We start from the raw sequence: 12,393 nt of genomic DNA, 5'->3' as shown, positions 1-12,393 counted from the left end.
AAAATAAAGCTGCTTTTAAAGCCATAAAGTGGTTCTCAGCGTTCGTAAAATTGTTTCCAAACGCGTCCTCTTAATGCCAACGAAATTCAGGCTCTCGTATGTGATTTGATTACTTTTGCTAGAAATAATTTTGATGTCTTGATGCCTAAAACGTCTTACATTTTGATCTGAACGTAAACGAAACTTCCATCGTCTGCCTGATGTGTTTACTGTGACGAACAGCTCGGTTTGACCTTGAACGCTTTTAATATGAGGTCATGTGTTCGACCCTCATATATTTTTACTTCCCAGGGATGTTACAGGCGTTGTGTGGTCTGATCCCCCATCTAAGGCAGAAACCAGCAAGGGGAACTTAGATGTGACCGCCGAGGCTCAAAAGTGGAAAACGGTTTGTCCTTGAAAGATTTTAGGGCTGCGGGTCATTTAAAGATATAGCAAAAGAGATATATATTATGTCATTTATTAACACCTTATAGCCCAGTGGTAACTATATGTACCACCTGCTTCGACAATCAGTAACCCTTGATTTTATATATTTTTTTTGTACGGTTCTTAATGTAAATAAACGATTATTTCCTTAAACAGCGTTAACCAGTTGATCTTTGTAATGGTGAGGCGTTGTGTTTTCTTCGCGGTACGGACTGGATTCTTAAATCGACACAGGTTTTCCTTGGTTTTCCTCTGTCTTCAAGCAAATGCTGAGATGGTTCCCAAGTTCCAAGTCGCCACTGCAAGCTTCTCATGCAGCCCTCCCGATTTAAATTAATCAAAATTTACCACCCCTTAACGCCGTCAAAATTTACCCCCCCCCCCCCCCCCCTCAGTAGGAACTTCTAAATTATGTATTAAACTTCCAAATTAATAGCCTCAGCTTTCGCTAATACAAAATTTCAAAAATTCCGTCTTTTATGCCAATAATCACACTAACGCCTTCGCTCTTACTTTATCCTTAACAGAAGGACGAGCGGGCATTGCCTGGGGACCTTCTAGCTATAAGATGCTCTTTCTCCCCCCCAGATATCGAAGTGTCTCTCACTTCTCCCCCACCAATTTCCTCTCTCTCTCTCTCTCTCTCTCTCTCTCTCTCTCTCTCTCTCTGGCTTCGAAGGGTTAATTAATTGATCTTTGTACTGCAGACCGCTAGAAGCCTGCAGATTATGTACTAAATAATGTTTAAAAGAGTCTTCCGCACCGCAAAGAAAACACCGTGGCTCAGTGACGCCGATCACTTGGTTAATACAAGGAAATAAATCCACCTGGGTATAGTAATCCCTTATTTTCACTGGACAGAGTAGGGACATCTCGATTTGTTTTTGTTTTATTACGTCATCAGCGAAGGGCTCAGTATCACATCCTCGGCCCTAATTTAGGGGCTTCGTCTCTTGTCTGGTCTCGGAGTAAGGGCGCTATTTTAGTTTAGTAATATTTGGACTTAGACCACTTTAGCACTTCACCGGGGGTGTATTTATCGCAATTACTAAGCTCCTGTGGCATATTAGAAAGTAGACGTTGCAAAGGGTCGTATCTGGACGAGGCCACGTCCGGAACTGCTCCCTTTAGCTGGTCGATCGTCGGCTCGTTCATAACAAAACCTGCCGATTGATTTCCAGCCGAGAAGTCACATTCGCTTTTGCTGTGTAAGATCGGAAGGAGAGAGCGGTACTCAGCAGGTAGAGACCAGAGAGAATCGCCCCGATGATCTGGAAAGAGCGCAAGAAACTGGTGATAATCGACTGTAGAGTAAGAAGACAGGCCAGTGTTTCTCCTTAAAGAGGAACATCCACATGTTGTTCCCGCATAATTTATTACGACACGTACAGACTCGAAGACGAACCAGAATTTCTCTTAAAATAAGCCGCACTGATGTCACGAAATTCCTTTCCTCTTTGTGACAGCCTTATGAATACGAGGTGCGATCGGAAAGTTTCCACACTGTGTCAATAGAGGGCGAACCGGATGTAGTACGAGCTTCTGCCGCTAGGGGGTGCGGCCTACATTCATAGTGAATCAGTGTGCCAGCCGGCATCATCGAATTAGCATTTGTTTCTTAGTTACGGGCGTTTTGGTAGTGCATTACACCGACCCTCCTGCGATTTCGGAATGGCGTGTGTGCATCAAATTTTGCCAAAGACTCGCCAAAACGGCTACGGAAACCTATGAAATGCTAAAGCAAGCATTTGGGGGGGAGTCCGCAAACTTTTGTGTGGCATTCACGTTTTAAAAATGGCCGAACCTCTGTCGATGATGACGAGCGTTCTGGACGACCATCTTCGAGCACAACGCCCGAAAATGTCACGAAGATCGACGTCGTACCATCAACGACTTGTGCGACATTGTTGGGACCTGTCAGCTGATTCTAAAGGAAGAACTCCACATGCGACGCCAAGGCTCCTGTCTGAGGACCAGAAGCAGAATCGACTTCTCGTTTGTCAGGAGCTCAAAGATCTTGCAAGAACCGACCCCAACTTCCTTTCTAAGCTCCGTGTGACTTCTTCCTCTTCCCAAAGATGAAAATTCAGCTAAAGGGAAGGAGATTTGAGACGATAGAAGAGATTCAGGCAGAATCGCAGATGGTGCTTGACAGGCTGACAAAGAAAGATTTCCAGGGATGCTTCCAGGCTTGGCAGCGGCGCTGGGATCGTTGTGTTCACTCCCAGGGGAACTACTTCGAGGGTGATGGATGAATTTAATACCTGAGATAAGTGTACGGGTTTTTATACGCGTAGTCTAGAAACTTTCCGATCGCACCTCGTAGGCCTATATAATTTTTGTATCAGTTTATTTTAAACTAGTGTCTCCGCGTGCCCGCAAAATGATCTATTAAAACAGAATTATCGAATATTATGCTACCCGTTCCTGACGAATGTTATGTTTCACGAACATAAACAAAAAACAATGTTGTGGTAAGTTCCTGGAGGTGTTCCAGTATGAACAGTAGTCTTAATCCCAAGATGACCGTCTTCTGAGATGTAGCATCATCGCCCGTATGATAGAGGCAGCAGGTACCTCCGAAACGTCGACGAAAGTCTACCAGACCACGCGGCGCTACGACCCAGAAGACAGCCATCTTCGGACTCGCTCCCACCCGTTTAATCTAAATTCATTCGGAAACGATGAAAGTGGAAGCAGCAGGAGCGTCGAGCCCTTACGTACCCCTGCAGCCAGGAAGGGCACGTGGTAGTAGCCATTCTTGTATCCCCTGATGTCCGGCTTGTTCACGGTCACCATGAGCGTCACGGAAGCCGCGAGACAAAGGCCGAACGCCAGGAAATGGTACAGGACACCCTGGAAGAGAAGAGACGTCTTAAGTCTGAGGTGTTCGTTTTGAGGCCGACAGAAGTGAGTTCTAAACCATGAGAACTGAATAAAATTGTGAAATTTTTAATTTTCGTTCAGCTATTCGTAACCCTCGTGAAGGATCTCGCGATACAGCCCCTCAGCTGAAGACGCCGGACTGTCATCGGGGAAGTTGTACCGTGCAGTCCGGTAGATACTGAACGACGTTTCAGATGTGTTCATCGCCCCGATGGTGGAGGCAATAAGTATATCTGAAACAACGTTTAATTTTACCAGACTTCATGGCGCTACAACTTAGAAGACAGCCATCTTATTTCAGTTTAGTTTATCAGATTATTGAGTCCGCGTTTACTTCTGAGAGGGAATTTGGAGATTATTGAGTCCGCGTTTACTTCTGAGAGGGAATTTGGAGATTATTGAGTCCGCGTTTACTTCTGAGAGGGAATTTGGAGATTATTGAGTCCGCGTTTACTTCTGAGAGGGGATTTGGAGATTATTGAGTCCGCGTTTACTTCTGAGAGGGAATTTGGAGATTATTGAGTCCGCGTTTACTTCTGAGAGGGAATTTGGAGATTATTGAGTCCGCGTTTACTTCTGAGAGGGAATTTGGAGATTATTGAGTCCGCGTTTACTTCTGAGAGGGAATTTGGAGATTATTGAGTCCGCGTTTACTTCTGAGAGGGAATTTGGAGATTATTGAGTCCGCGTTTACTTCTGAGAGGGAATTTGGAGATTATTGAGTCCGCGTTTACTTCTGAGAGGGAATTTGGAGATTATTGAGTCCGCGTTTACTTCTGAGAGGGAATTTGGAGATTATTGAGTCCGCGTTTACTTCTGAGAGGGAATTTGGAGATTATTGAGTCCGCGTTTACTTCTGAGAGGGAATTTGGAGATTATTGAGTCCGCGTTTACTTCTGAGAGGGAATTTGGAGATTATTGAGTCCGCGTTTACTTCTGAGAGGGAATTTGGAGATTATTGAGTCCGCGTTTACTTCCTACAAGTGTAGTGTTCGATGCTTGCGGCTGTGTGTACGTACGTAGATCGTCTGGGCAATCTTCGAAGCTGTGGCGTGTGAAGTGACGCAGGCGACCAGAAGGCAAAAACTGTTAAGCAGGCAGGCTGCGGTTACAGCAAGGAAGAACGTGACGGGTTTCCACACGTCCATTTGCTCGACCTTGAGCACGTTCTTCAGGACCATCAGCATCCATTCTGCGGCCTGTGCCTCAACGTCGTAGTAGTAGCGGTCCCCGAAGTAACTCACCAGGCCCACGCACACGGCGCTCAGCACCTGGAACCCGTTTGCCAGGAAGAACACGGTGATACACCTTCGGGTTTCATGAATGGCGGGGAACAATTGATAAGCGACTCTCCATTACCAAGAATGGTTTGGCTATGTTAGGTTAGTCACTGCCGATGTTCAAGCCGAAGAGTCGAAATTGCTCAAGGATGGATTGCACTCCATTGCATAATCGTCGATGGAGATAAGCACTTTTAATGAGGTTACGGAGTTATCGCAAAGTTATCATAAGGCAACAAGTAAAGTGAGATTACAGGGTAGGTTTGTCACTGTCGTGTCTGACCGGGGGTTCGATCCCCGACGGGGGCAAGGGTCCTCCATCCAGATCGGCTCTCGGACTTCCCCAACATCCTATCTAGTGGGGGGCGCCGCTGTGTCCCGCCCACCCTCTCAAGCGCCGCCATGGCGAGTATCAGGAGGACAAGTTTGGTTTGTACGTACCGTTTCTGCGAGTTGAACGATGCCAGTGCCGGTAGCCACGTATGACAAATTGTGACGTGGAGCAGTGCCCTTAGACCTGAACCGGGTGGTTCTGATTTCTGCTACGTTCCTGTGCGACATCGTCTTACCACCGCAGTTACCTCACTGACGACTGAACGTCTTCGCGTCGCGATCACCGGGCACAGGTTCCAAGGACAAGCTGTAATCGCCTCGGCCGGATAAACAGACCTGGTGGCCGCTAGGCTTTCGATGTCGATTCTGCCTCTTGGACGTTGATCCCTTCCGTAGCTGACGTCTTATCTCGAGTGCCAGTAGAGGCGGAGACATGTTTCATCACCACATTAACTGTCTTCGCGGTACGACGTTTTGGACAAACTGATTGGTTTCTCGTATAGAGTGGGGAGTCTATATACGACGGATGTGGGCAGAAATAAATTAAATTAGATATGAGTACTTCATAGTACCAAGTTTAATCGAAATAGAACACCTCGCATGTATGTGCTATCGTAAAACCCAGTGTTTTTCAGCCTCTCTGATACCCCGGGCCCCCCCCAACCCCCCGTAATTATCTCATACGTTTTGAAGACTAGCTAAAATACGTACAGGAGGCTTATTTTTTTATCTTGTTGTCAAAAATTTCCGTAATGCGGTTATCACAATAAAAGTATTTTCAAATCTCCTTAATTTTGCCCCTCTCCAATTTTTGGAACGCCTTGCGGATCCCTGTTTGAGAAACACTGACACAAAAGGGGAGTTTTGTGCCACTCATGCACGCGAGATATTTTTTCTTGTTTGGACGCTGCAGGATCTGACCTGTTGAGCTCGCTGTTGCACAATAAATAAATAAATAAATAACATTGTTTCAGCAAATACAATATATTTAATATTCGATTACATCTTGAAATAAGTATAAAAATAGTCCCTGATCTCTAACCTCCATGCGCCAACAGCTTTTGCCTCTTGTTTCGGTTTCCTTCCCAATCCCTGTGTGATGTAGCAGAATTGAGTCTTGAACAGAGGATACAGAAGTTAAGATTGAGCTGGAATTCTTTTGTAGAATCCTTCGGAACACTTGACATCAACTCTCTGTCATTTCGTGTCGTACTTAAAACCCGTTTCAGTAAACTTCACTTATCAAAATACAATTCATATATTACTTCACACGTTAATACAGGGTGTTCTGATTAAAACGCAACCCGACAGCGGTCACGTACTACGGATCAGAAATGCGCAGACTCTTCCAATTTCCCTCGTGACACCAGAGTCAGGGTCACCCTTGTTACTAGGCCGCTGATCAGGTCGGTTGCGCAGAAGACTTGCAGGTGCGAACATGGCGTATTTACGAGAAAAACGAGTGTTAATTCTCGATCATTTCTTCCCATCGAAACTTCAAAGCGTATCTTGACAAGGATGAATCTATGAGATGATAAAGTTGCGTCATATTGTGATGATTATAATTGTTTAATTTTAACCGTCTAATCACAATAAAATATTTTATTAAATATTAAAATATTATTACTACAATTAACATTTAAAATATTTAAAATATGTTAAAATGATGCTCTTTCTATCAAAATGTTCGATTTACAATTAGAGCATCATCTTTTTCACGACATGTTTCGGTTTTCAATGAACCATCTTCAGGTGTATAATCGATATAAATTTAAATTCTTACAGCAAGAGATGATAAAGTTGCGTCATATTGTGATAAATATATATTTGTTTAAATCTCGTCAGTCTAATCACAATAGAATTCCTATTAAATATTAAAATATTACTATAATTAACATTTAAATATTTAAAATATATTAACGATGTTCTCTATCGAAATGTTCGATTTACATTAGATCATCATTAATATATTTTAAATATTTAAATGTTAATTATAATAATATTTTAATATTTAATAGGAATTTTATTGTGATTAGACTGACGAGATTTAAACAAATATAGGATGAATCTTATAGAACGACAGAACCGTAGTTAGGTTTGCGTTTCAAGTGGAACACCCTGTACTTTAATGACAGGACAAATTTTACCTTTGAAAGATTGAAAGCTTTTTAGTGTGCAAAGGTTAGTGACGTTTTCCTGCTTGATAGAACTTATCAAGAACCGAAACTCAGCCGGCAGGTGATAAAATGTGCAAAATAATTCGTTCTGATAAAATAAACAACACTATTGCTCCAATCAGGGAACACAGAACGGGGTTTGGTTCACTTTAAGTGTAGCCACGGAATTGTCTGTAAGCCAGGTACGCGTCGTACCCATGGAGGACTCCCAGAACAAGACCCAGCATCTGAAACACAGAACTCGGTCAGACACGGGAACGCTTGAGGGTTGGGGGGGGGGGGGGGGGGGGGAGGCGCAGGGGTCAGACCTCGCAGGTCGCTCTGGTGTTCTTAAAATGTCAAAAAGTATGATCAAAAGGGGTTTTTGTAAACACACCAAAATATTTTGTGTCGTTGCAGTCTTTTGTCTTCCGAGACTCGTAATTTTACAAATTCGTTATAATGGCTGCGATTGTGACGTAAAGAATCAAGGTAGGGGAAAGCTGGTGAGATTACGCGTTTGCTAACGGGACTCAGTGCGTGTTTTCAGCAGTTGGCAGCCCTGGGAGCGGAAGTAGAAGTTTCGTGTCATGGTTGAACTTCAAGACGCCATAACGAGCTATGTGTTGTCATTCTACAGAGTGTTTCAAAAGTAGCTTCACACGCTTCGGCTCGCTTATGTTATGTTATGTAAGGCTCAGTTAATTTTGGCTACTTTGGAATGCGTTAGATTAATTTTCTACATGTTAGGTTAGGTTAGGTTAGGTTAGGTTAGGTTAGGTTAGGTTAGTTTAGGTTAGGTTAGGTTAGGTTAGGTCAGGTTAGGTTAGTTTAGGTTAGGTTAGGTTAGGTCAGGTTAGGTTAGGTTGGGTTAGGTTAGGTTAGGTTAGTTTGTTTGATTAGGTAACATTTTTAAAATATTCGTAACGTTTCGGCACTTATTGCCATACCTCGTCACACTTTGTCACGCTTTTAAAATCTTGGTGATGTTTTAACACTTAAGGTGTCTTCTCGTCACGGTTTCAAAGGAGGTCACGCCTAGTCACGCTTTGTCACTAATTTATATAGTTGAAGATAAAGGAGTGTGATATGTCACAGAGCGATGGTCTGTGAGGAGTGGAAGAGGACCGACGAGTTGTGAAGAAGATAAAATTATCTAAAACTCTCTTCACTGTTAATTTTCTAGTGATGTGTAGTGTAGTGAAATCTATTTTCCTGTGTTACATAACGTGGTGATATTTTATTTGGAGGGTACTGTACACGCCATCCCTTCCAGCAAACGTCTGGTACGTGACTCGCTCCGAGGTTTTAATTCACAAAGTTCAGCGGCCAAAAACGCTGGAGCGCGGTAAAACATCTGTTCACGAATTGGACTTCGTAACTGAGCAGTTCCGTGTTGTGATGTCGACGTTGGGGGAGCAGCGGATTAGCGCATGCGCGTAATTTACGCAGTTGCTACGTGAATAAATCTCGTGTTTTGCGATGAAGCTCTCGAGACAAGACGATGCGAGTTTCAGAAGGACACATCAGTGGGGCACCTGAGCTGGACTTCAGTCGAGGCAACATGACGACATAAAAATCCCCATTAAAATGTGGAAGGAGCTGGAAATATCGATTCTTCAGCAAGTCGTGTCAGGATAATAATATAATTGCTTACGTTTGGGCGACTTGTGCGTACTTTTAGCCACCTGGATGTCAGAATAGACTTACTCATCAACTATTTCACTTTTTTTCCCTCTTCATGAGAATTTAACTTACATTTTCATGCTACACCGTAATCTGTAGAATATTTATAGCATTTATTATGACTGCCTTTAATTACTCGGGCTAATATGGACCGTTCACAGACGTAAAAGTGTTCGATCTTTTTTCACCATACCAAGGACATGTTTTCGTCCTTTTGTTACCGATCCTTTTTAAGTACCACGGCGGTGAGAATATCTGATCTAAGGCCTAGGTCAAGAATGCGTGGAGTTTACCCTCCATGCCGTTGTGACGTGGGCAAACTTTTCCTAGACCTAAGGGGAGCCGTAGAACTTACGTAGGCCGCTGTCATGGCGGGGTAAACCTGGAAGAAGGGCGTCACGACGTACAGGGGCCTCAGGTAGGCGTTGACGGCGTAAGACAAGTAGCTCGACGACGAGAGATACAGGAACGCAGCCACGGCGTTGAACAGAGTCTCCTGAGAACGAAACTTGCGTTAATGGAAGTCTCTCACTTGGCTCAGCAACGGCGGGACGTGTAGCACGCGTGGGAGAGGCGAGAGGTTGGTGAGGAAACGCCATTAAAATGAATGTCGGGGAGCGAATAATTTCTTACTTTAAATGCAATTGGAATGAAAAGTTACGAATACAAACAGTAATTACATTCATGCGAAGTATAAAATAAGTGAATCATCATAATTGCAGAAAGCATTATAAAGTTTTAATGTAACAGTGATATTTAACTATGTAACTTCCAGTGGTAACTATATGTACCACCTGCTTTAACAGTCAGTAACCCACTGCATTTTTCACACACAATATATTTACTATTTTCGAAATTAATGGCGAACAGCATTAGTCAGCTGACCGTTGCCATAGAGACGCGTTGTTAGGTTAGGTTAGGTTAGCCGACACTTACGAACATGGAGGCCCTGAGCAGGCCGTGCGACTTCGCGGACAGCAGGTAGCAGGCGAAGAGGATACTGGCTGTGAGCAGACACGACGCCACTGTGGTAAGGAAGCTGTCGTACGAGGGACCCAGAGTCTGGGAGTACGGCGTTCCGTAGTTCAGTACCAGGCTCTGGCAAACCGCGGCCAGGACCTGAGGCGACAAGCAGAAGGTTGAGTCGGGTAGACACGTGGCCTGACCACCTGTCACGCCACGTGTGAAATTGATCTTAAAGATACAGAGTGGGAGGATGGTGAGTGGATTTATCTGGCTGACGGTAGAGACCGGTGGCGGGCCCTTGGCGAATCCTGTAATTAACGGGCTGTTTAGGAAGTAGAGCTTTAATTCCTTGGCCAGCTGAGTGACTGTTAGCTTCTGAAACAGAAATCTGTTCCATGGTTTTTGGACATTTTACTTGAAAGAAACACAATGGAGCGTCTGGATATCACAAACGAGTCTCAGGGTTGTCATTCTGTCAGACGTAACGTAACGGACTTACCACTTGAGAGAGCTTCAGTCTGCCCTCCGTGGTCCTGAGGAAAACCAGGTGGACGCACGTGCAGCACGTACAGCAGCAACAGTGGATCCCTCCCCGGCCGGCCTCCACGCCGCCTTGCCCCACCGTCACGACACGTGGTCGCCCCACGACCCTCTTCCCCATCACTACGCCACTGGACATCTTCCTGGGGCCTTCGACACAAATCACGAACTTTGTCATGACACTTGCAACTCACGTGCTATTCTGGGCATGCGCGTTGATCCTCGAAAAGCAGATATTGTTTTTCCTCCTTGTTTTTCGTGCGGTTATTTTAATTTCCTCCGCATTTTAAAGCCAGTAAAAGGTCGAAGCAACTTCGTTTTAGCTGCTTCAAGGTCATTTGGTGCTACGTTTTCTTCACTGCCCTGGTTTTTCAGACGTTTTTCGTTTAAAAAGTTTTTCTCCTGTGGATTCAGTCTGCATAATTACTCCACTCACTAAACGCAATTCTCATCATAGAAGCTAATTAACCCTTCGAAGCCGAAGCTCGTCTAAATAGCATTTAAGAATTCAGCCCGTACCGCGAAGAAAACACAACGCCTCACCGTTACAAAGATCAACTGGTTAACGCTGTTTAAGGAAATAATCGCTGTTTCATTCTGATAATTAATTAACCCTTCGAAGCCGAAGCTCGTCTAAATAGCATTAAAGAATTCAGTCCGTACCGCGAAGAAAACACAACGCCTCACCGTTACAAAGATCAACTGGTTAACGCTGTTTAAGGAAAGAATAGATTTTTATTCCGACAATTAATTAACCCTTCGAAGCCGAAGCTCGTCTAAATAGCATTAAAGAATTCAGTCCGTACCGCGAAGAAAACACAACGCCTCACCGTTACAAAGATTAACTGGTTAACGCTGTTTAAGGAAAGAATAGATTTTTATTCCGACAATTAATTAACCCTTCGAAGCCGAAGCTCTTTTACATAATATTTAAGAATTCAGTCCGTACCGCGAAGAAAACACAACGCCCCACCGTTACAAAGATCAACTGGTTAACGCTGTTTAATGAAGTAATCGATGTTTAACTGAGAACCATACATCTTGTGGCTATGATGCAGAGTTAATTAATATTAAAGCAGGTGGTACGTATAGTTACCACTGGGCTTTGAAGATTTTTTTTGTGTGTTTTGTTAGCCAACTTTTCAGCCCTGTCTTTGAAAAGTAGCCCGAGGTTCAAATACTGCACGTTCCGCGTTTACATCTTGGCACATAAGTCGACTGTTCTGACATGTTTCTTAGTTTTCCTCAGTCGTCTCAGGCAGACGTCGGGGAATTACCTTAAATCCGGCCACGAATTCGGGTGTGCAATTGAGTAATTGCGGTTACATGAAGCAAGATTCGTCCACTTACCTGCTGACTTTTGAGCGGTCTGGGAGGCGGCGACTGGCTGCGCTGTGCGTCGGAGAAGCTACTGCCCTGTCCTCTGCCGACCGTCGGCGCGAAACGCTATTATTAGGCAAATGGCCACACGTGTGGGGGTTCCACGTCGGAGCAAGGAACCTGGGTTATAAATACCCGGCAACGCATGGCCTGTCAGATGTTCCAACCTATGCGATGTTACTCTCATAGAAGTACGTGGTTCCACGGAAAGGATTTTTGTCCAATTAGGATCGTCTTGTTGAACCCGGATTGCACTGCGGGACGTAGGAGAACGCGAAATTCAGTGATGGTACCATAATCGGCACTAGTCTGTCCAACGTTGCATAATACGCGTTAGTCTCGAGGCTACATCGCAGGGTTGCAGTGTTACAGGCGGTTAATTTTTGCGTGCTAAGCAATTATGGATGCGTCATAGCATTGAATAACGGATGTGAGGTGATCATCTGTAGCAACGACCCCAACTTCCTTTCTAAGCTCCGTGTGACTTCTTCCTCTTCCCAAAGATGAAAATTCAGCTAAAGGGAAGGAGATTTGAGACGATAGAAGAGATTCAGGCAGAATCGCAGATGGTGCTTGACAGGCTGACAAAGAAAGATTTCCAGGGATGCTTCCAGGCTTGGCAGCGGCGCTGGGATCGTTGTGTTCACTCCCAGGGGAACTACTTCGAGGGTGATGGATGAATTTAATACCTGAGAGGTTTTTATACGCGCAGTCTTGAAACCTTTCGATCGCACCTC

At 44.4% G+C, this 12,393-nt stretch overlaps 2 protein-coding genes across 2 annotated transcripts; both read right to left on the bottom strand.

Moving 5' to 3' along the window:
* Positions 1-444: 444 nt before the first annotated feature.
* LOC110834914 (uncharacterized) lies at positions 445-5,295 on the bottom strand. Its single transcript, XM_022074566.2, has 4 exons — positions 5,037-5,295; positions 4,335-4,586; positions 3,154-3,285; positions 445-1,700 (listed from the first exon to the last, which is right to left on the bottom strand). Exons 1-4 carry the CDS (start codon positions 5,154-5,156, stop codon positions 1,581-1,583), a joined length of 624 nt encoding a protein of 207 aa, XP_021930258.1. The 5' UTR covers positions 5,157-5,295; the 3' UTR covers positions 445-1,580.
* A 598-nt stretch (positions 5,296-5,893) lies between these two features.
* Positions 5,894-11,768, bottom strand: sing (MARVEL domain-containing protein sing). Its single transcript, XM_022074567.2, has 5 exons — positions 11,627-11,768; positions 10,236-10,426; positions 9,707-9,889; positions 9,126-9,266; positions 5,894-7,332 (listed from the first exon to the last, which is right to left on the bottom strand). Exons 2-5 carry the CDS (start codon positions 10,413-10,415, stop codon positions 7,255-7,257), a joined length of 582 nt encoding a protein of 193 aa, XP_021930259.1. The 5' UTR covers positions 10,416-10,426; positions 11,627-11,768; the 3' UTR covers positions 5,894-7,254.
* Between the last annotated feature and the right edge of the window lie 625 nt (positions 11,769-12,393).

This window comes from Zootermopsis nevadensis, unplaced genomic scaffold (assembly GCF_977971745.1).
Source record: "Zootermopsis nevadensis isolate Lab colony 2312 unplaced genomic scaffold, Znev_1.0 Znev_ptg000057l, whole genome shotgun sequence".
Lineage (NCBI taxonomy): Eukaryota > Metazoa > Arthropoda > Insecta > Blattodea > Termopsidae > Zootermopsis > Zootermopsis nevadensis.
The sequence above is the reverse complement of the archived record's forward strand: the minus strand, read 5'-3'. Positions and strand labels throughout refer to the sequence as shown.

Coding starts and splice junctions, on each gene's coding strand:
- LOC110834914 (XM_022074566.2), bottom strand. CDS start 5,156: ATGTCGCACAGGAACGTAGCAGAAATCAGAACCACCCGGTTCAGGTCT. Junction 3,286..4,334: donor AGATTGCCCAGACGATCTAC/GTACGTACACAC, acceptor CTTCTCTTCCAG/GGTGTCCTGTACCATTTCCT. Junction 1,701..3,153: donor TGCCCTTCCTGGCTGCAGGG/GTACGTAAGGGC, acceptor CGCTCTTTCCAG/ATCATCGGGGCGATTCTCTC.
- sing (XM_022074567.2), bottom strand. CDS start 10,415: ATGTCCAGTGGCGTAGTGATGGGGAAGAGGGTCGTGGGGCGACCACGT. Junction 9,267..9,706: donor TGCTCAGGGCCTCCATGTTC/GTAAGTGTCGGC, acceptor TTTCGTTCTCAG/GAGACTCTGTTCAACGCCGT. Junction 7,333..9,125: donor CCGCCATGACAGCGGCCTAC/GTAAGTTCTACG, acceptor TCTGTGTTTCAG/ATGCTGGGTCTTGTTCTGGG.